General features: G+C 30.7%; 2 protein-coding genes across 3 annotated transcripts; one reads left to right on the top strand and one right to left on the bottom strand.

Annotated features, from left to right (window-relative positions):
* The first annotated feature begins 1,788 nt into the window (after positions 1 to 1,788).
* Positions 1,789 to 6,144, top strand: LOC122596328 (cytochrome P450 734A1). The gene is made up of 5 exons (XM_043768881.1): positions 1,789 to 2,212; positions 3,059 to 3,282; positions 3,387 to 3,631; positions 4,179 to 4,581; positions 5,361 to 6,144. The coding sequence occupies exons 1-5, from the start codon at positions 1,933 to 1,935 to the stop codon at positions 5,823 to 5,825; spliced, it is 1,617 nt and encodes a 538-aa protein (XP_043624816.1). The 5' UTR covers positions 1,789 to 1,932; the 3' UTR covers positions 5,826 to 6,144.
* A 7,954-nt stretch (positions 6,145 to 14,098) lies between these two features.
* Positions 14,099 to 19,479, bottom strand: LOC122594938. 2 transcript variants are annotated; one of them, XR_006323156.1, is made up of 5 exons: positions 19,382 to 19,479; positions 17,821 to 18,262; positions 16,869 to 17,519; positions 14,728 to 16,243; positions 14,099 to 14,624 (listed from the first exon to the last, which is right to left on the bottom strand). XR_006323156.1 is itself a non-coding variant. In XM_043767225.1 (3 exons), the coding sequence occupies exons 2-3, from the start codon at positions 18,217 to 18,219 to the stop codon at positions 16,770 to 16,772; spliced, it is 1,149 nt and encodes a 382-aa protein (XP_043623160.1). In that variant the 5' UTR covers positions 18,220 to 18,262; positions 19,382 to 19,478; the 3' UTR covers positions 16,539 to 16,769. The 2 variants fall into 2 exon arrangements, 1 of the variants encoding a protein (XP_043623160.1); XM_043767225.1 differs by lacking the exons at positions 14,099 to 14,624; positions 14,728 to 16,243 and having other exon boundaries at positions 16,539 to 17,519; positions 19,382 to 19,478.
* Positions 19,480 to 22,945: the final 3,466 nt, after the last annotated feature.

Consider the following 22,945-nt stretch of genomic DNA (forward strand, 5'->3'; position numbering starts at 1 on the left):
TAAAAACTGTAATAACGTTCATAGTAAATTGTACTTTTTATATCAAAAAGCATTTTCTTGAATTTTTATGGTAAAATACTATTACATGCACATTAACTAACAACCCTTAGAATTATTTTCTAAATAGACTCTTTATTTACATAATACATATGGAAACAAATGTGACATGATTTTTGGTAAATTTCATAATTTAGAATTTAAAGACAATGATCTTTTGTTTTGTAAACTGATATTTAAAAAACCTTTAGTGATAATTAAAAAAATATTGTTGAAATACATTTTATCAGTAAAAATATTAAATTGTTCTATGACCCACAATTATTATGTTTTATTTTTATATTTATAAAAATATAGATGACAAGGAAATAAACTTTGAATAAACTGGTCAAATATATTTTAATTAATTTCTGTAAATCAAAATTTATAGAAGAATGAAACGCGTGTATATATAAACTTGTTATTGTTACCCGTAATATATAATTCAATTTTATAAGAGTGGAACAGACGGAAGATCACAAGAAGCAGCTTACCTTACATAAAGTCCAAGAGAAATATTCTGTGAATTACAATTATGGTATCCGTACTTTCAACTGTTAACATTTTTAGTCATTACGTAGAGAATCTTTAAACATTTTAGTCCATTATCCCTTAAAATACAAATAATTTTCTAGGTAGAATTTCCATAATTTCGAGCCAACATGGCCCAAGAGAGATTGGTAAATTTTTCTAAGTTAACCCCATCAGATAAATCAAAATTTATTAGAAACTGTTGGTTACAACTACATCGTGCGTGTATCACGCAAGTTTAATATTACTATTACTTAATGATGATTGCATATATATCATGAAACTTTCTTTTTATTTCATTACCTATGTTATTTTATATAGAGAGAAAGATTTGAAAAATGTTTTAAGATAATCTATCTAATACTTATTGGTGAAGTAAAATTTTTACCGTTCGTGTAGATAATATAAATTCATCATTAAGCACAAAAAACCCACATTTTTTTTTACCATTTAGTCTTTGGTATCAATGATGTGTAAAACACTTTTGATATGAGGTATTGTAATTGATTTAACGGGTGAAAGCCAAGTCATATGTTTTACAGATGTGGATATCGGTTAATCTATCAATTTTAATTTAACCAAAAAAATAAAGTATTCCTTTCAATGCTTATAATCATTAATCACGATGATAAATCTTTAAAAAATCTTATTATTATATCGTAACATTCTTTCTCCATTATTAAAAGAGTTTGAAGTTCCAATTTTGCTATTACAACTTGGCGAGCCCATTTTGTTTCAACTAAGTTCCACACTTCCACGTATATAGGACAAGGGATGTTGCTTAGTCACCATGTGATCATCCAATCGATGCCACGTTTATTAATGTCTCAAGCATCTAACATTTGATATTTTTAATTTTTTTTTTTTTTTTGGAATGGCTGATATTTTGATTACTTGATGTGATACATTATTTATTCATAACGTTGTGCTTGCCTAAGGATATATATATAGCTATGTAGTTTCGTGTTCCAATTATTTATTTTTTGTGTAGTTACATTTTTCTTTTCTAAGAATGAGAGCATTACTTTTTCTAGAGCTACGTGGTACGTGCATATCCATTATAAGTAAAAAAAAAAATTATATTTTTTTTACGAGTTGCAGAAATAGTGCATTCCCATGTGAGGAAATTCTCATTGGCTCAACTTCATGTTTTAGATAGAACACCGGGTGTAAGAAAAAAGGTCCTCATTTAGGAATATTCAAGCAAAACTAATAATTCAATGGACTAAAAGTTCAAAACGTAGATAGTCAAGGGACCAGTTATATAACTTTACTCAAACTTAAAAAGACAAAAGCTGCATAAAAGCCTCCAAAAGACATTCATTTTAGAAAGAGAAAAGGAGAAGTGAAAGAAGAGAAAGGAGGATGAGGATGATGATGATGATGTTCATAATAATATTGTTGATTGTATTATTAGTATTGGTTGTGAAGGTTTATATGTTGTTATGGTGGAAACCAAAGAAGATTGAAAAGCATTTTGGGAAACAAGGCATAAAGGGACCTCCATATTGCTTCTTAATTGGCAATGCCAAAGAAATTGTGAGTTTAATGGTGAAGGCTTCTTCAAAACCCATGCCTTTGCCTTTCTCTCACAATATACTCTCTAGAGTCCTCTCTTTCTACCATCATTGGAATAAAATCTATGGTATGTACTTACTACAATTATCTTCTTCCTTTTTTTAAAAAAATAAATTATTTTATGATCTTTAAAGTATCAATTATCATGAATACATCTACTAATAAATAGATCATATATATCATTAAGTTATATTCATGATATTCACACAGATGGGTTGTTCATGGTTTTCTACATCATGAAAAATCTTGAAGCATATATATTGAGAATATGCTTTGGGCTAATTAAGAAAGTTTATATATAAAAGAGTTTTTTTGTTTTATAATAGTTTTGTTCCTCAGATTGATTTCATTGAGTTTTTCTCTTCTTGCTCATATTTGACTTGGATTTTCAATAAATCTTAGTGTTTTTTTTATTTCTTTGGTTGGATGGCATAGACATATATGTACAGCACATGGGTGTATATGTATAATCCACATGAATCAATGTTAATATATATGGATTAATACACAAACTATGTCCATTATAAAGGTCATATGGTGTGTTAATTTCAAGAAGATACTTGTTGATCACATTATGCACTATTTATTATCAGTATCACTATCATAACAGTTGTTATTATTTATGAAAAGATAAAATAAAAATTACTTTTGAAATTAATGCTAGAGGTATATTTGTTTTTATTATGTTTCTCTATGTGTCCTTGTGCTTCTTTTTAGATTTTTTACTTCAACTTGATTATTACTATTTCTAGCTTCTATAGCTGTTTTGTTCTTGCTTGTATTCGGTCATTTCATGCAAATATTATTTGTCACATTTTATATGATCGTTTTATTAAACGGTAGTGTTGAATTGATATGGATTAATTGTTAATAATGCACACATATATATATATATATATATATATTTATTTAGGTCCAACATTTCTTATCTGGTTCGGACCGATGGCTCGTCTCACCATTGCTGATCCCGACCTCATTCGAGAAGTATTTTGTTCAAAATCAGAAATGTATGAGAAAAATGAAGCTCACCCACTTATCAAACAACTTGAAGGTGATGGTCTCCTCAGCCTCAAAGGTGAAAAATGGGCTCTCCATAGAAAAATCATCACTCCCACATTTCACATGGACAATCTCAAAGTACAATTTTCTACTTTCAGTTACTTATTTTTACTTTTAATATATACTATGAATACTTATATTTATATATATATATAAAAAAAATGTTTCTTAATTAATTATAGTTATTGGTGCCGGTGACAACGAGTAGCGTGATGAAAATGCTAGACAAATGGTTAGGCATAATGTCGGATTCTGGGGAGGTGGAAATCGAAGTGTCTCAATGGTACCAAAACCTAACCGAGGAGACAATGACTAGGACCGCGTTCGGCAACAATTATGAAGATGGAAAACATATTTTTCAATTACAAGCTCGACAAATGGTGTTGACTTCCGAAGCCTTTCAAAAACTTTCCTTCCCATGTTATAGGTATGCATCTATCACAAACTCACCCTTAACATTGTTCCAACTTAATAATTTCTTTAAAAAGTGTCTACACATGTTCAAAACGTTTTTATATTATATGTCATTATTTATTACTCGCCTAATATTAATTACTAATTTCATAGTCAAAACATGCATGCCAAAGTCATACTATATCAAATTGCATGATCATTTGTAACATGCATGGTTTATGATTATATATTTTCATTAATCGTCTACACAATAACTTTCTAGTAGCTAGCTAGTCTTTTGATATATAAACATGGCCATTATATTCTACTATGCATGTCACTTAAATTCAATATATATATATATAAGTTTTTAAAATTAAAAACACACTCATGATTAACATACATTAATTATCTCTAACATAAAATTGTAAATCCACATTTTCTTAATGTTATTAGTCTCTTCGAAAAAAAAGGAACGTTTTATCTGTATATGAGTCGTGGGCTGCTAGTTATACTTCTTACATCAAGTTTAAAAGGTAAACATTTATCTAAACTTCCTTAATTTGTGGAAATTTCGCTAGGTTCATACCAACAAAAAGGAATAGAGAATCATGGAAATTACAAAAAGAAATTAAGAAAAACTTAATGAAGGTAATTGAGACAAGGATGGAAAAGACTAATGAAGAAAAGGTGAAAATAGAAAATGGGCCCAAAGATTTACTTGGGCTTATGATTGAGGCAGCGAGTAGTAGTAAAAAAGAAGATATATGGAATTCTTCACCGGCAATCACGGCACGTGACATAGCAGAAGAATGCAAGAGTTTTTTCTTTGCCGGAGAACAGACGACAACCAACTTGCTGACGTGGACCACTGTTTTGCTAGCTATGCACCCACAATGGCAGGTGATAGCACGTGACGAAGTGCTTAATGTATGCGGACCATGTGATATCCCAACCAAAGATTGTGTTTCCAAGCTTAAAACGGTATTTAATTCTCCCATCTCCCTCCCATTATGTATTAGCTAGCTACTACGATATATGGATAATAATTATTTTATCTTTTTCCTTCTTCTTTCAAAAAACATGTGAGAGGTTTGAGTTGAGATTATCTGATCATACTACGATGACACATTTCAAAAAAATAATAATAATAATAATTTTACTTACAAATCATGAGTTCGAACCTTTAGATTGACATGTGACTATGTGAGTTAAATTTTTTCTTTCAAAGCCACTTTACGGTGATACATGCTTAGTTAAGATAATATAGTCTACCCTGAGTGCAACTTACCAAGCTCGAGGTGATTCCAATACTAATTATGTTTTTAAAATAATAAAAAAGTTAGGTGTTTTTTATTTTTTAATTTTAACCCAAGGGAATACTATTTATATTTCATGTTTAGTTTTTGCATTGCATATCAAAATAAATGTATGATGTTTGGTTTAGTTGTAGATTTATCATGGTTTTCATGGTAACACACAAGAGTGTTGAAAATTTGGATTCATTATACAATGAATAAAAAAAAAAAATGTGAGTTTGAGTTCATATATGAATTATTTGTTAACGTATATTTAGTTTAGATATTATCATCTATCAATTATTATATGAGGTTGTAAGGTACAACCAATGCCCGTTGGTATGTTTTAAATTATTGAGACTCCCTAATTTATCACTTTCAAACACCTCATGATTCACACTAATGTTTTGTCATGGATATTAATTAAAAGAGTAAATCCTGATAAACCTCCTTGTTTTCATGTAGTTGACAATGATACTAAACGAATCCTTGAGACTATATCCTCCAATTGTGGCATCGATTAGACGATCAAAAAACGATGTCGAATTAGGAGGGTACAAGATCCCACGTGGCACCGAGCTTCTAATTCCAATCTTGGCCGTGCATCATGATCAAACCATATGGGGAGACGATGCTAATGAGTTTAACCCAAACCGGTTCTCGGATGGTGTAGCTCGTGCAGCTAAACATCCGGTAGCCTTCATTCCATTCGGGCTTGGTGTTCGAACTTGCATAGGACAAAATCTTGCAATATTACAAGCAAAATTGACTCTTGCGATGATTTTACAAAGATTCTCTTTTGAGTTGTCTCCAAAGTATCAACATGCCCCGACTGTTCTAATGCTACTTTACCCACAATATGGTGCTCCAATTATCTTCAAAAATGTACGATCGGATCCAAGCACAAATATTGGTGATCACTTGTCATAAAGTTATTAGCCTGCAGTTGTATGGCCTAGTGTACTTGTGTGTGTGGACCCTATGTCCACTATAGAGGCACACAAAATTGAACGCAAGAGGACAAAATGAAAGCCACATCAAATCGTAAATAATGAAAGCCTAGGGATTATATAGTATATTATATGCTTATTTTTATTTCTATCCAGTTAGTTCGCTGTAATATCTATCATGGCCCCTCAAGTACAAAATGCCATGTAATTGCTACAAATGTTTATATTTGTGCATGCTAGTTAGATATTCATTTTTGCGCTTATATCAAATGTATATAGTAACTTCTACTTCTATGTGATGAGTGCCTCGAATTGTTTTTTCTTTTTTATATATTTATTATTATAAAGAATTTTTGAACTTGTACATCTCCACTGAGCGTATATGTTTATGAGCAATTAATTACAAAAAATTTCTAAATCATTTTATAAAAACATTAATAAAGCCTAAAATTTATCATTTGTAAACAAATGACTTCTATATTTTAAGAAAAGTGACTTTACATTATACACTTATGTTTAGTGGATGGGAAATGATATATCTACAACCATTATTTGTCATTCATGACAATATATGTTTTATTCAGTTGTAAACTGTGCAGTAAAATATGTACATTAGTTGTAGATGGCTAATAGTTGTTGTAGATTTATCACCTCCTTTAGTGGATACATATTAGAAAAACTCACACATGCCTTTTATCCTAAGAAGGTGTTTGGTTTAACGGAATAAAAAAAAAAAGAGAAAAGAAATTAAAAAGACTTACTTTGTTTGTTAATGCAAATGAGAATGAAGAATTAAGATCGAATTATTTTTATTCTCTCCATTCTTTATAAATTGTAGAATGTGTGAGAATAAATTTTTTCATTTTTTATTTTTTGATGATTTTGTATGTATTAGTTTTTTTATAACTAATATTTTGTATTTTTTTATATTCATTTTCTATAAGTGTATCAAATAGAATTCATTATCTAGTTCAAAAACTCATTTATATTTTCACTATTTTTATCCTCTCTTAAATTTTCATTCTTCACGATTCTCTCTCACCAAACACCCTTTATGTCCATATGGCTCTACAAAAAGTTTTTTTTTTTTTGAAAGGTGAATTTTGTTGGAAACTTCGTGTCGCAATTCGACAGCGTGAGATTTAGCATACGTTGTCTTAACCGGATCCGCGTCAGAGAGCCCCCTCAAAGTAGAAATGTCTATTTCAAATACCCGATGGGAGAAAACCTCCAACTAATCCGCCCGAAAGCACGACGATTAATAGGGGTAAACTCTGCCCCCTCAGACTTGAACCTGAGTATACCTAAGTCAAGCATTCATAATTCACAAAGGGACGTAATTCCAACGTATGTCCTCCCCAAGGCTTGAACACAAAACCCTTTGCAAGGGGGATGATCTTTCAACAATTGAGTTAAAGCTCAAGGACTCTAAAAAAAAGTATATGACTATATTGTTTATATCTGAACCCATTGTGTTAAGTATATGTGAATGTGATTTATATAAATTCGAATTAAATTAAAGACTAGGTTGTTAACTAAAGATAGTAATTTATATCTATATAGATTTATATATATGTGTGTGTGTGTGAGAGAGAGGTATGTTAACGTTAAACACACTTAGAAAAGAAATTTATATAGTGGGTTGAGTACCTAAAATTCAGGAAGAAACAATAATGAGGATGCTGCAAAAGTAATGCAGTAAAAATATATACATATCTTCATTTAACGTACAAAATGTGCAAAGAGAACCCATAATGCACGAAACATTATTCGCGATTTCATATGATTAATTAATGTACGTTCTCTACTACAGACAGATACATATACAAAACATGTCTACATATATATATTACACGTACCTTTAGCAATGTGGTATATCGAAATTCGATCTTAACTAAACCAACGTTTTCTACAATGAATTAAAACGTACCTAAGTTTTCTTGCATTTACATATTTTTTTAGCCACATATCAACAATATATAAGATGTACCTTGTGTTTTCCAAAGTAGACATATTTGTTAGGTAATTACTTTCGCGGCCAATATAGTGTAATTGCTTGATATTTGTACATTGAAAGCTCCAATTAGTTGTACTAAGAATCTAATAATGTCACAAAAGCATGACAACGTTAGGTCGCAATAAGTTGAAATATATATAGTCCAGAGCGAGCAGTACGTATATGATGTAGTAAAAGAATCTTAAAAGGCAAGGACACGTACAATTAGTAAAGGTACGACGAAACAATTACAAGGGATGATAATTAGGGAATGAGCAGGGTGCCCCCTTCCACTACGTTGTCAATCCTCCAGTATACCAACCGATCTCACGAGAATGCCGAAAATGGGCGCGCTTCTAGCTAGCTAGCTAGTTAAAATAATTTTCTGAACATTTGGTACAACTTGAATTAAACCCAAGTCTTAAGTAAATTCATTATTAACGTCTTTTCCTTTTAACGTACCATTCAAAATTTGAAATGTTAAAAAATATCTTATACAATGGGATAGAAATCTCCGCAAGTTATTTCAACTCGATGAGTAAAGTTGAGAGAATCTTAACATTTGATTTAAAATCAAGACTTAAGATTCAAAAATAATTATTAATTTTGACTTTTACTTTTAATTCAGTGGTTAACATCTTTTTAAATTTATCTCTCAAATTACTAGAATTTTTTACCTATACAATAAATATACATGTCAGTATCAAATATACATCTGAGTATCTCACCAGAGGTAAACTCTTATTTTTTTCATTATATAATGCCAGCTAGAAAGCAATTCAAATGCATATATCAATACACCATTAATACGTAAAGTTCGACGCGGTTGTCATGACTAGCAGTAATCGAATATCTTAAGATCATATGCTTAGTGGTCAATTTACTTCTTTCGAAATAAACAAACATTACTTTTTTTAAATTCAAAATAAAAAATAACTCAAGATGAAAATATATGAATAATCTATTAACCTTGTGATCAACTTTTGTTGTAAGCATGCTTTTTAATATAAAATCTTGGAGATGTCTCCCACGTTGTACTAAAGAACAAATTTAACATTCTAAAACCCCATTCAACAATGTTTGCAAGTACAAAAGTTGTTGCAATTTTTAAGGAAGTTGTCTTTAAGATTATATATAAAAAATGCATAATAATAATAACAATTATTATTATTTGAAAAGAATTTACGTTTGTTATCTTATTCTGTTCGTTTATTTTATTTTATCCTAAACAAGAATTGCACATAAAACAAGAGAGAAAAAAAATAATAATGTACAATTAATTAAGCAGACTTATATATTATATAATAATCTACAAGTAAACAACTAAACACCGATTGTTTTAAACTGTTTTAATCAATTAATTGATCGAGTCTTGTTATAATAAACTTCGTTTCGAATATTTAAAAACATGTATACTGAAATCATTAATCACAACAAGACATGCAACTAAGTCTACGAGAAGTTGTAGATCCCAAGTTTTGACAGTTCATTATTGTTGCATGTTTATTTTTCTAGTAATATTGATCAGAAGAAAACACCAAACGTATATACGATAAAAAAGAAACAAAGAACCCAAGAAACGTATAAGTAACTTAAAATCTGTATGATCAATTAAAGTGATTTGAATTATTTTAATCATATATGCGGAATCCAAAGAGAAATGTAAAACACAATTAACCTCGTTAACTTTTTACTTATGCTTTGTTAATAAGAAGGGGAAAAATGTAATTTTGAAAATAACTTTTAAAATTGAGAATAATGCATTTTAGTTATTACTTATTACATTTATAGTATGATAGAATTAATGAATATATATAGATAATGGATGATACGGATAAAATAAATAATTTGAAAAAATATTGCAATTTCTTCAGATATGTACTTAAAATAAAGAGTATGTTGTAATTTTGACCAAATAAAATAAAATAAAATAAAATATTGATTAGACTTGGTTCTTCACCTTCCATTACCAATCATGTTCTTAATTTAGACTATACCTTTATAATAAATGGGATGATATAACAAAATTTACAACTCTAAGGCCCAGAGTTTGAAACTGGTTGAAATTAATGTGTGTATATATATATATATGAGTTGTAAATGACCGAAATTATTCTATCAGTTACTCGAGCTCTTTTAATTTTAGTTGGGTCAAGTTTGTGCTCGGCGGCTCAGCCATGGCTCGTTTGTATTAAAATAGTGGTCCTTGTACAAATAACATTCTTCGAAATTGAAATTGACATGGTCTTTCATGATATTGACATATAACGGGAACATGGTATTGCTTCATTTCCTTGCTACTATCCAGCATTATCTACTTCAACTCATTAGGAAAAGATATAAAGATAGTATTTTAAAGGTCGAGAGATCTGTGTTGTAAAAGTAATGATGGTGGCGGATTGGCGGCAATGGTGTGGTGGTGAATGTAATAGTAATCGATGTTAAAGGATAATGTTGTTATTTTAAAGGTCGAGAAAACTATATATGTTGTAAATAATGCATTAAGGTATTATTATAAGTATATTAAATGAAAATGTTTAAATTAGTGAATAAGAGATAAATTTAGTCACATCATCTGTTTTCTTTTTGAAAAAAAATAAATAGAGAAGTTGCTCTTTTATAATATATATATATATATATATATATATAAGAATAAAGATAAAATAAACATTTATAACTTCTAACTAAAATTGTCCAAAATTATTATTAGAACTAAATGTTAAATATATAAAACTCAATTATAGACCAAAACATGCCAATATTAACGTTGTGACATGCGATCGGTACCACCAAAAGAGGGAAGGAAGTAAAAATAAACATTTATAGTATGATAGAATTAATGAATATATATAGATAATGGATGATACGGATAAAATAAAAATAATTTGAAGAAATATTGCAATTTCTTTTTGAATATATATAAATCTAGTCACATCATCTGTTTTCTTTTTGAAAAAAAAAAAATTAGAGAAGTTGCTCTTTTATATATATATATATATATATATATATATAAGAATAAAGATAAAATAAACATTTATAACTTCTAACTAAAATTGTCCAAAATTATTAGAACTAAATGTTAAATATACAAAACTCAATTATAGACCAAAACATGCCAATATTAACGTTGTGACATGCGATCGGTACCACCAAAAGAGGGAAGGAAGTAAAAATAAACATTTATATATGCATTCTCAACAATCACTAGGTATGGTACCACACCAATTTTGGAGAATTTGATATACCAAATTTCGGTACTACACATATCACCGGTAGGACTCACCTCACTTTCTTAGTTAAATGTAACCAACTTTCTAATCATATGGAATCACGAATCATAGAGCCATAAACATATACTACTACCATTTCATTTAATATAACCACAAACCATAAACCAACAAACACATATAGTTGTAGTAATAAAAGTGTAAAACCACCCAATAACGTGAACTTTAAAGTATGCCTTTAATGGATTTTAAAACTTGAAGTGTGATAGTGAGTTGGGAATGACACTTGAAAATTTTGTCAAGTCATTGAGGGACAAAAGTAGCAATAACATCCTTTTTTGCCTCACACCTCTCTCATTTGTTTATTATTATGATATGATATGATGTGGTGGAGGGCATTTCTTTTTGTATTTTTTGAGAGAGTTTACTTTTGCACAAGGATCTAAAATATATCGTTTATGATATTTCTCATGATATGTGGCTTCATTATTGTTTTTCCTTTTTCAATAAAACATATATTAATGCCAATATGAAAACCTGAAGTTTTTGTCTGGTCCAGATTTGTATTTTACTACGATATGTAACACTAAAATGAACTTAAGCAAAATAAAATTTTAATTACTCAAAATGATGGGTTTTTTTTTGTTTTTTTTGTTTTGAAAGGTGAATTTCGCTTGAGAACTTTGTGTCGTGATTCGACAGCGGAAGGTCTAGCATACGTTATCTTAACCGGGTCTGCGCTAGAGAGCTCCCTCGAAGTAGAAAATGCCTATTTCAAATACCCGATGGGGGGAAAACTCCCTACTAATCCGTCCGAAGGCACGACGATCAATAGGGGTAAACCATGCTCCCTCAGACTTGAACCTTGGGTATAACCAAGCCAAGCCTTCATAGAAAGGACTTCCTATGTACTTTCCAAGCATTAAACCCAAAACTTACTGCTTGTAAGGCAGGTGCTCAACCACTTGAGCTAACTAGGAAATACTACTCAAAATGATGTTAAGCAATATAATGGTCGTTTTCCTTTGAAATTAATTCTCTCTACAAACCATAAATAAATGGATTAGTATTTTGTGGATTCTAAGACTTTAAAGGTTTAGGTTTAAATCCTGACATAAGCAAATATTTCTTCGAGTTAGAGACTCTCGAAAAAGTTCAGGTTTTTTTAATTTTTTTAGGTATATAAAAAAGTAATGTTTGAACTTAATTTTATTGTTTAAAAAAACGAGTTCTCCCTCTTGAATGAATGAGGATTTCTAGTGAAAAACTAGTTTCTTTACCTATGGTCACATGCATATATATTGCTTGAGTTTTTTTCAAAACCCAATCTCCTAACACTAAATTTTTTTTTTAAATCCTCTTGTCAAATAGACACTATATATGAGTTATCAATTTTTATGAGACATGCCATTTATGCACTTTTACTAGTTACATTTGTGGGTGTTAAATTTTTTTTTTTTTATGTTACTTTCATATATATACACTTCTTTATAAACATTTACAACCTTATTATAAATTTTTTTTATAACATAGAAAAGGTTAAAATACCACAATACTTAAAACTTATTTTCATTTTAAACCCCAGTGCCAGGGGTGTTTATGTTTCCCACTATATGGGACCCCGGTGGGTTTTCTAATAAGGTTGTGGGTTCGAGTCTCGTCTGACACAATCTTTGGGTTTCCCATCTAGGAATTTTCCACAAGGAGGGGGCTGAGAGACTGCAGCTTATGCTCAGGATCTCGCGAGGTCTAACGATAGTTGGTTAAAATTGTCTCTAGCCACGTCTGAGTCGAAATACACCTTTAAAAAAAAAATGTTAATTAGGCAACTACATTTTCATTTTCAATACTCTTTGTCAAAGTCAATTTATTATGATTTAGTCAATATCAACCATAGACGTTACTAAACTTATACGTAACTATTGGCCAATGTGAAACAATTATATATGAATTCTTAATTCTGCAAGACTTGTGATTTATATATTTTTACTTGTTACAATTATTAGTATTGATTTTATAACGTTGTTTCAAATCTATAATTACTGATATTTTTTTTTATAAAAAAATCTTAAATTCCAACATGAAATACATTTTTCTATATAGAAAAAGGCTTTGATTACTAATTTTTAATAACATTTTGCTATATTTATATGAATAAAACTATTAAACCTTTAAACATCATATTTTTATAATTCAACAATAATATACAAGTTTTAATTGTTTTATGTGAATCACTTTGAAAAAGAGAATCTAAATGAATATAAAAAAAAAAGAAAGAAAAAAAGAATGAACTACTTAAAGTGAAAAGTGAAAACTAACAAGGACACGGATTTTTAGGCCCATACTGCAGACCTCAGGACCAGGCTTCTTAAAACCCCAGACTCCCAGAGTAATAAAAGTTGGGCCACACCCAGGCCGCCAGGCGGGCAGGCTCGATAACCATGCATTTATGTAAAATAATAAAGTACAAGTAGAGGAGGTGCAAAAATAGGATAACCGGTTCCGGTTATTTTTTTTAGTAACCGAAATCGGTTAATTTTTTAAAAAAAAATAATCGATTACGATTAAACTATATCAGTTAATAGGTTGGTATACGAAAAAACCTTAATCAGGGTACCCGATTACGGTTAAAAAAAACCGGTTAACCGAATAGGTTAACCTATTTTTGGTTATTATTAACTGAAGCAAACAACTATATAGATTATTAATAATATATAAATATCCTCTTAATTGATAATATAAATATTATTGATAATATATAGGTTAACCGGTTATAGGTTAATATTATTGGAAAAAAAAACGGTTAATGGTTAACCGGTTAATAACCGATTATTGTTTTGAAAGTGATGATCGGTTACTAACCTATGGTTAATAATAACCTATAACCGGTACAGTACAAATCGGTTAGTAACCGGTTTTTGAATTGATCGGTTAGGTTAACCGGTTTTTTTTGTACGGTACCTATTACATTTTTAGGAATAGAGAGATATTGCAACAAAGGAGTCACAACTCACAAGTGGAAATGTAGAATTATAACAACGCCACTGAACATGTAATATGTATTTTTCGATATCACGTTCACGTACATAACACCAATAAAACTATCCCTTCAATTTTGTTACGGCTATAGATCCTTCATGTTCTGGAACGTTGCGATAAGGTTACATCCTTCTCCCATTTTCTCATCTCCACCCCTTATATATACCTCTTATCTCTGTAGATTCTTATACTCATGCTACCGAACACCCACTCTTCCCTCTCGTACACTACTTCCAGAAAGACCTAAAAACCATTGTATACTGCCATAAACTGCCATTTCACACCAGTACAATACTAGTAGTGTATGTTATTATGAACAATGGCAATCATCCAAAAGTGTGTACACACACTCCTCTTTTCTAGTTCCCTCCTCCATTCTTTTCAAGTGCCACAATCTCTTTGTTAAGAGGACAATTAGTCACAAATATAAACGAAGAAATGACATTTTCCACTTTTGTAATCATACAACTACCTCATAATACAAAGGCATGTTGCAATAACGTGCAACTTCATCATGCTGCCAGAGATCAATATCAAAGGTGTTAAATAGAAAAACTACTATAGTTGATGCCAAGCACATATATCGGGTATTTGTAATTTGTAGTAACTATTAAAAGTACCTGCTTAACAAATCAGAAGGCCAAACGTATATACAGCTTCTGATTGAACATCAACCTGCATACATACAAATCAGAAAACAGATACTGGTTGAATCGCAATTCTGAAGAGTATTTTCAATCCTGATACTCGTGTTTTAGAAACCAAGTCACATTGACTGGATGATTTCTCCAGGGTAAACAGTAAACCAAAATGACTTATTTTGCATAGAAGATTACAATATTATGCTTGAACTGACTTATTTTGCATACTCCTAATTTGGATACGTTTCACAGATAACCAAAAAGACTAAAGAAAATGTTACAATGTCAAACCAAGAAAAAACTAGTCTACCAGTCTATATAATATTAAACAATCTACATACATCTCCAAACGTCAACAAGTATACCCATCTAAACAGGTAGATAATGTATATGTACATTTAGAACTCCTAGCAGGAGCACCGCAGATTAAAAAAGCAAGAATAAATAATAAAGTAGGGGCATAACTGCATAAGTCGATTTTCAAATCTGAAGCAGAAGCTTAGTGAAGCGCACTAAAAAGAAGCCAAGTGCACATTCAAACAATTCTAAATCAAGATCGAGCAGAGATACAACTAGGAAGCCAAGAACATGGATCTTCAATTCGCCTTGGTTGGTCCATCCCGATGAAGGATGGTCAAACGGGTGAAACCCACTCAAAGTCTAGTTTTAATCCATAAAATCCCCTATAGTCTTACTCGTAAATCAACATAATTGTTATACATTTTTATGATCATAATAATAAAGGCATTCATTATTTATAAAATGACTAAATGAGACAGTAGAAATTTTCTGATGGTCAACCATTACTAAGGATGAATAGTTCAAGCCAAGCCCAAGCGTGTCCCCCAACCTGCACATCAAGCAACCACTATGACCTACTATTAAGGTGTAGGCCATATTGACTCAACAAACTCTGGTACATAGTTAATAACCTTATCGTAAGGTCATATTATAATACTAAAACTTTTAGAAGAATTTCCATCTTACAGAGAATTCTAAATCAAATTTTCATCTTGAAATCATTGTATAACATCTAGAGGACTCCATTTGCAGATCATTTGCAAAATGATATTTGATGCTCTTGGATGGAACAAAAAATGGGAGTTAATATTTTCTACGGGAAAAAAAAATAATGCATACACATTCAGCAGCTTCAAAATATTGTACCTTACGTGTGTAAATTATTTTTTCCCGTGGGCAAATCACTTCAAATAACAAAAGGCAGAAGCAAACTCTAAGCTTAAATTATTATTAGCTAAAACATGCCAAGTAAAAACCAAGTCTTCTCTACCTGCATCCTTCAAGTAAACAAACTTGAAGCTTAGAAACAGACGATAACTATACCACATCATGACAGTATATTCATGGCACGAGAGGCGGATCAGCTACTTGTAGCAGATCTGATTCTGCTCATGCCCCATCATCCCATGCCAAGAGAATGTGGCACACCCAACACCAACTTATACATTCAAAGTACAAGCCTCAAACTTTGGGCCTGGAAAATGAAGGGGAAGCATCAATAATATCAACAGAAAACCACTTTTGATGCCAAATGGTATGATGCAAAGTAGACTTATATCATACAAAGCACAAATGAAATCAAACAACAAAATCTTATCAACTCCATCCTTATTACAGTATAATATAAAGGATGAACAGAATGCATTACGCAATAAAGCTGTGCCCTATAACGGAGAATTTGCAATGAAAAATGTGGATATTGCCATATAAGTGACCTCTATAATAGCAAGAGAAGATCCTCTTAACATATAAATGACTTTAAAAGAAAATGCACCAAAAGTTAAGATGGACTTTATACACATGATCTAAAAAAATGAATTTCTCAAGGTTTTTCTAATACAAAATTTCCAATATACCATTGTATTTCATTATACTGATAGACACACAAGATGTGAACACATGCTTTTTACAATTATGTGAGGAGTTCCAACAGAAAATTAAACTGTGGTGATACAACTAAAGGGCAAAGGGGCAAAAACTTATATCCCGGGTCTTTCCTGTCATCTAATACGCATAGTACTACTGGAAGAAATCAAGTTTTTTAGTTCAATCAAATGCTCATCATTTGATATATTGAGTGACATACGAAGGTTTGTTACCATTGTTTCTTTTTCCCAAGTTAAGGGCCCTGATGCATGTAAGGCCTCAATAGTAGAACGATATGCTTGCAACTCTAGTCTGTGTATTTTTGCTGCAACTTCCTTGTTGCATAAAGAGAAGTCAAGATATCCTTCTTGACAAAAAGACTCTGCATCACTATCATGACTTTCATGATCCTCAATATCATACCCACTATAGCTGTTAATACTGCAACTACCAACAGAACACGTAACAGTATCATCATCATCATCATTTCTTTTTCTATACCCACCACTTAGATATTCCCTCTCCACATCAGCTGCATACAAGGGAGCTGCTCGGTTGTGGAAGTATGTGTATATGCAATCTTCAGAGGGCATTTCTATAGAGTTAGGAACATTTACTTTTTCAGGTGATTTGATCAGCACTCGGAGGCGTTTACCTTCTCTTTGGGTGATTTTAACTTTCTGGCCCGTTCCTTCATTCACCTCATCTTGAGAAAGACAGTAGGGTGACCCCCGCTTCAGGGTTCTTGCTGAAACAATATGTGATTCCTGTAAATTTTCATTCTTAGCACCAAACTGGATACTTTTCATGTAGGAATCTCCTTTGACAGCCCCCTTTGCTTCAGCTAACTTGTTGGACTGTCCATCTTTGCTAAGTATTTGAACCTGCTTGCGAAACAAAAATTAAAGAAAGTATAAGCTAAGTTCTTAGCAAGGAAGTCCAACATGACACATTATTCTAAAGTCCTACATAACACAGCTAAACTAAACTCAAGTAGTATAAAAAGTTCAGAACTTTAGACAGTGAAAACATGAACTGAATGTGACAATATGATCAATGGTCATACAGAATTTTTTTCCCAAATTACGAACAGTCTTAAACATAATTTTTGGTTGAAAAGGCAAAGATGAAAAAGAAAAAGAATATAAAAAATAAAAAAGGCAAAAAGCTTTTTAATAAATGTACCTTGCCAATTACTACCCATTCATCATTTTGCCAAGATTGTCGCACACGGATTTCTGATTTGGTTGCTTCAAACTCTATAACTGATCCAACAAATCTGACTAGAAACAAGTCCTCGCTAAAAGCCTTGGAAACAACTGCCATCTTCCACGAAAGCTCGTGAAACACTTCCACAACATCGCCAGGCCTACATTCTGAAAATTCTACTATTGGGGGACATGGTCTAAGAAATTTTGTGGACACACATTCTACTATCTCCTGGTTAGTAAAACCAGGATACACATTATATCTAACAGTGTAGTCCTGCCTATTACGGGAAACTATCTTAGCACAACGCCAAGAATGGTAAGGAAGCTCGTTTGTGGTTAACACCTCCACGATACTTCCCTTCTTATATTTCATGATGCGGACCTTGTGTTTTATTCCGAATCTCAGGTTTCAGAACCTGTTAAATAAGACAATTAAAGAGTAAATAAAAAGCAGTTTGTGATAAGCACGAATAAGGGAATAGTTACATAGAAGAGAATCAGAAAAACACAAAACGATCATGTATATCGGTACTGGAAAAATTTGCTCTAAAATCTCGTGTTCATTTTTCAAGGAAATGAAAGGCGTTTTGCATCTTTAGAAAACCACTGAAAATTTTGAAAACAGATTTAGTTGTTTTCAATTGTCAAATATGAGAATGTAAAGAACTTTCCTGTTCTGAAATAGAAAATATTTGAAAAATCCAAAAGTGAGTTTTCAAAAATGTAGTTATAAATTAGAAAATTCAGCCTTTTGTTTTGTAACACGTTTTCCCCTCGCTTTTCTACAACTAAACAGACCCTATTTTTCCGAAGAAAAAAGAAACATTAACTAATTTATTACGAGTAAAAGAAAACATACACACAAGCAGACACACACGAATAACATTCTTAATATCCTACATATACACCGTGTAAACTCAAGCGAAATACAAATAATCACAGAAAACAAATGTACACGAGTGTTTGAAAATGATAATTTGATAATCATAATGATCACATAACTAGCAGTAATAAAACGATCGTAAAGACGACTATTTTGTACGACTCGTTATACTTGTTAACGTTGACAGATTCTACAACATCACGATTACTTTATTATTAACCTCTACATATATAATTAAAAACTAATGATTAATTCTTATTATTATGACTAAAATTCATGAGAATCTATATAAACACATTCATTAGCAAAATATCACATCAAGCAGTTTAGTATCGATTAACTCGAAAACGATCAGGTATCTCCAGATAATAATAATAATAATAATAAATAAATAAATAAATAAACTAATAAGCGAACAGCCAAACAAACCAACACTCGGTGATCAAAATAACAGCAACAATCAAATGCAGTTACAAAATCACATTATAATAACTTGAAATAAGCAGAGCAAATAGATAAATAAATGAATAATATAATAATAAGATTAATAACAGATAGATAGATTCATTAATTCATTCAAATTCGATAATTAAGATGATTTCAAATATTGATTCACGATGGAGATTATAATTAATAGATTGATTACACTAACCGTTTTGGATGTGGAAAGAAGGCTGTAACGAAATTTGTATGTGTAATTTGGTATTAAATTTGTTTGTGAGTTTGTTGAGGAGAATGAAGGTTAAAGAGAATTGTAAAATAAGAAATACATACAATTTTACATTTACAATAATAATAATAATAATAATTGTATTATAATAATAGACTCTGGTTTGGTGCCTTTGTTGAGGAGATTGGTATTCTTTCTTTTAATTTCTTTGTTTTCATCTTATACGTATACCGTTTACGTATTATACGTATACGTATACTCATATTCTTTGCTTGTATTTCTATTTGTTTGTTTTCGTATCAAAATAAGTTTCCCTATTATATGTTTTGTTTATTTCGAAAAATATATTCACTGTTTTTGAATATAAAATCACTTTCGTAAATGAATTCCTTCCATGTGACCATGTCTATGTTCTTTTTTTGGTTTGTCACTAAATATAAATACATTTACTTAAAGATAATATAGTTATTTTGCAACCACGTAATGTAATAATTACCCATGTCTTACCGCATGGCAAATTTTTCAACAAGACACCAACTTTGGAATTTGGATGTAAACGTTTACTACGTATTTTAGATTTCCAATAATTAAAATAACTCGTAACAAAACGTCTTGAAAAAAATAAAATATTTAAATCACATTCTACTTTTTGATATCTTAATAGTAAGATAGTCAATATATCTAACTATATTTTTTCGAGACCCTAGGATCTTTGTGAAATTTATCGACACTAGGTGTCTAGATATGTAGCTAAAAGTGTTACAGCTAGTATTGTCAAATTTGTTTTCACAAACAACAACTAATCATATGTATTCGTGTAATTTAAGAGTAATAACAGGCCGGATAAAATATCGTTAAATTTTTATTATTTTTTTTCAACATTTTTTATAAATTCATATGTGTACCATGTACGTGTGTCAAATTGGAATAATTTGACCATATCACGCCTTTTAACTCTAGCTTTTTGACAGATTTGAAATAACCGATATCTTTATGATAAATGTTGCTTCATTAATAAAAGAATGCAACTGAAATGTGCAAATAATATTGCTTTTGGTAACAGATTATATGCAAGGTGGCTTTATGAATGGATGACGTGCTTTTTGGTCCACTAAGTTTATGTCAATATGTCATTATGTTACCCTCACACGTTAGCAAAAATTTGTTCAATCCAACAACTCTTTTTCTTGGTTTTTTAAAGCCTTTTCATCATGTTAAGGGTTTTTTTTTTTTAACTCGGCCGGCACTTTGTTGTGGTTTGTTAAAATCTTCCAGCTCACCTTTTATAGGGTACTGAACATTTTGTATGTAATCTCGACTTGTAATTGCAACTTTATTAGTATTTTGTAACGTATTTTCAACAAGTTGTGGGTTCTAGTTTGATCACGAAGATATAATGCGTTTATAAGCAACAAAATAATAGGAAAGTGCTGCACTTTTTTGAATATAATCACCACCAAAACGGTAGTTATCAGATATTCAGAAGTCTTAGATTCAAATCATCTTTAGATATTTAAACATTAAAAGATCTTTCTGTTTATTTGTTTATATATCTCTTAATTAGTTATACTTGAAAATAGATCGATATAAATATCGAAGGGAAGGAGTTGGCCATTTCTTTCAAAACACATATAGTTGTTACTGTTATAAACATCAACTAACTGTCACAACATTGTATATTCACATTGGCGGCGTATATATTGATTTAAAATATCTCGTGCATGACCTTGTTGACCAACTCCACATACCACAACCGTAAATCACAAAAACAAAAATCATTGAATTACAAGAATTCAACAAAGTACTTCTTAATTCTTTGATCTAGTTATAAATACATTATATTTTACTCTTTTATATATAATATAACATAACATAAAAAATTATATAGTAGAAATATAGAATTTCAATAAAATATACTATAATCTATCAGAAGCTATCTTTCGACAATATTTTATGATAATGTATAATGCATGCACTTCATAACGTTAGTATTTTAGTTAGAGGTGGCAAAAGCTAATAGATTAATTAATCTAGCCCGAATTCAGCTATAGTAACATAACGTGTTGAAATGGTGACATATGAAACTTTAATAGATGCACATGAATAAAAAAAATGACAAGTCAAATCTAACGATTATATGATATGCATTCATATAAAAATATCTTATAATTCATATATGAGGATAATGATTATGAGATATAAGTTTTATAATTCATGTATGAGAATAATGATTATGAGATATAAGGGGGGCGGAGTGGAGGGCGGGTTGACGAATTTATGGAGTCATACCGCCGGTTACACCGTCGTCGGTCCCAAATTTATGGCTTGACGGTATGGTGGCTGGGTATTATACCCGTTGGTGATAAATGGAGAGAGAAGGAAGAAGGGAAGGTTGGAGCGGGGTCCACAACAGAACTTCATTCATTATTCTTGCTTTTCTTTCTTCTTTTCTATATATATGTGGTCGTGGCTGTGGCTGTGTGTATTTATATATATATATGTATAGTAAACATCAGACGAAGAAGATGATGATACTTGTGATGTGTGGCTGTGTGTTTTTATATTTTTATTTCTATTTAATACTATTTTTTTCAAAACAGACCTTATAATATGACATATATACAAATCTAGTAATTAAACTTATAAGTTTAAATCAATTATTATTTAGATAAGTTTGTTTCTATTTAAAATTGTCTTTAAATAAGTTATTTATATAAAATTGTTTGAATTCATTTAAAATAAAAATAAATAAATTTGAGAGGGTTAAAAATTTATGGGGCGCCAGCAAAAATGTTTGGGAGGGTTGGTTGAGAGGGTTGAATGGTTAAATTGAGTTGGATGATTTTTATTGATGGAATTTGAGAGGGTTGATAAATTTATTAACTCCCACTCCGCCCCCCGCCCCCCCCCCCCCTAAGTTTTATGTGGTATGCATACCTGAGACCAAAAGTCCCACTCAATTACCCTTTATGATATACATTTATATCTAGTCAATAACTTTAAAAAGTTTTGGTAATATTGAAGATGTATGTATGTTAACACAAGTTACTGTATCTCTACTCCCTAATAAAGTAAATTCTCACCCCCCATTAAATATTTTTATCTTCGAAATACCTTATTTGCCTTTAGACTTTTTTGTTTTTTTTCTGTACGTAACTACCCAAAATCCCTAATAAAACAGACCTTTTTCCCCACTACTGTCGCCACATTGCGCGAGTACCATGTTCGTATGATAAATTTAGAAAGAAGCTAAAAGTGTACATTAAAGATTTAACACTAACATAACAATACTGCCCAAACTTTTTCTTTTTAACTACAGATCTACTCTTAATTACACAAAATTATACTAATCTATTTCATGTCAAGATTCGAGTCTTCGTCTTCACCACAAGAGATTAAAATTTCTACCAAATAATCGAAGAAGTTTCTACCAGATGGTCAATACTAACCAAACTAATTGCAAGACCTTGCATAATACTGCCGCTGAACAAACTGTAAGACATGTGGTCGAATTACTGTATTTAGATTGTGATTAAAGTCCTTAAC

The sequence above is a fragment of the Erigeron canadensis genome, chromosome 4 (assembly GCF_010389155.1).
Source record: "Erigeron canadensis isolate Cc75 chromosome 4, C_canadensis_v1, whole genome shotgun sequence".
Taxonomy (NCBI): domain Eukaryota; kingdom Viridiplantae; phylum Streptophyta; class Magnoliopsida; order Asterales; family Asteraceae; genus Erigeron; species Erigeron canadensis.

Excerpts from the sequence above, each read along its gene's own strand:
- LOC122596328 (XM_043768881.1), top strand. The coding sequence starts at position 1,933 with ATGAGGATGATGATGATGATGTTCATAATAATATTGTTGATTGTATTA. Across the intron at positions 3,632-4,178 it reads CTTTCCTTCCCATGTTATAG|GTTCATACCAACAAAAAGGA; the intron begins GTATGCATCTAT and ends AAATTTCGCTAG. Across the intron at positions 4,582-5,360 it reads GTGTTTCCAAGCTTAAAACG|TTGACAATGATACTAAACGA; the intron begins GTATTTAATTCT and ends GTTTTCATGTAG.
- LOC122594938 (XM_043767225.1), bottom strand. The coding sequence starts at position 18,219 with ATGAAATATAAGAAGGGAAGTATCGTGGAGGTGTTAACCACAAACGAG. Across the intron at positions 17,520-17,820 it reads AATGGGTAGTAATTGGCAAG|GTTCAAATACTTAGCAAAGA; the intron begins GTACATTTATTA and ends TTTCGCAAGCAG.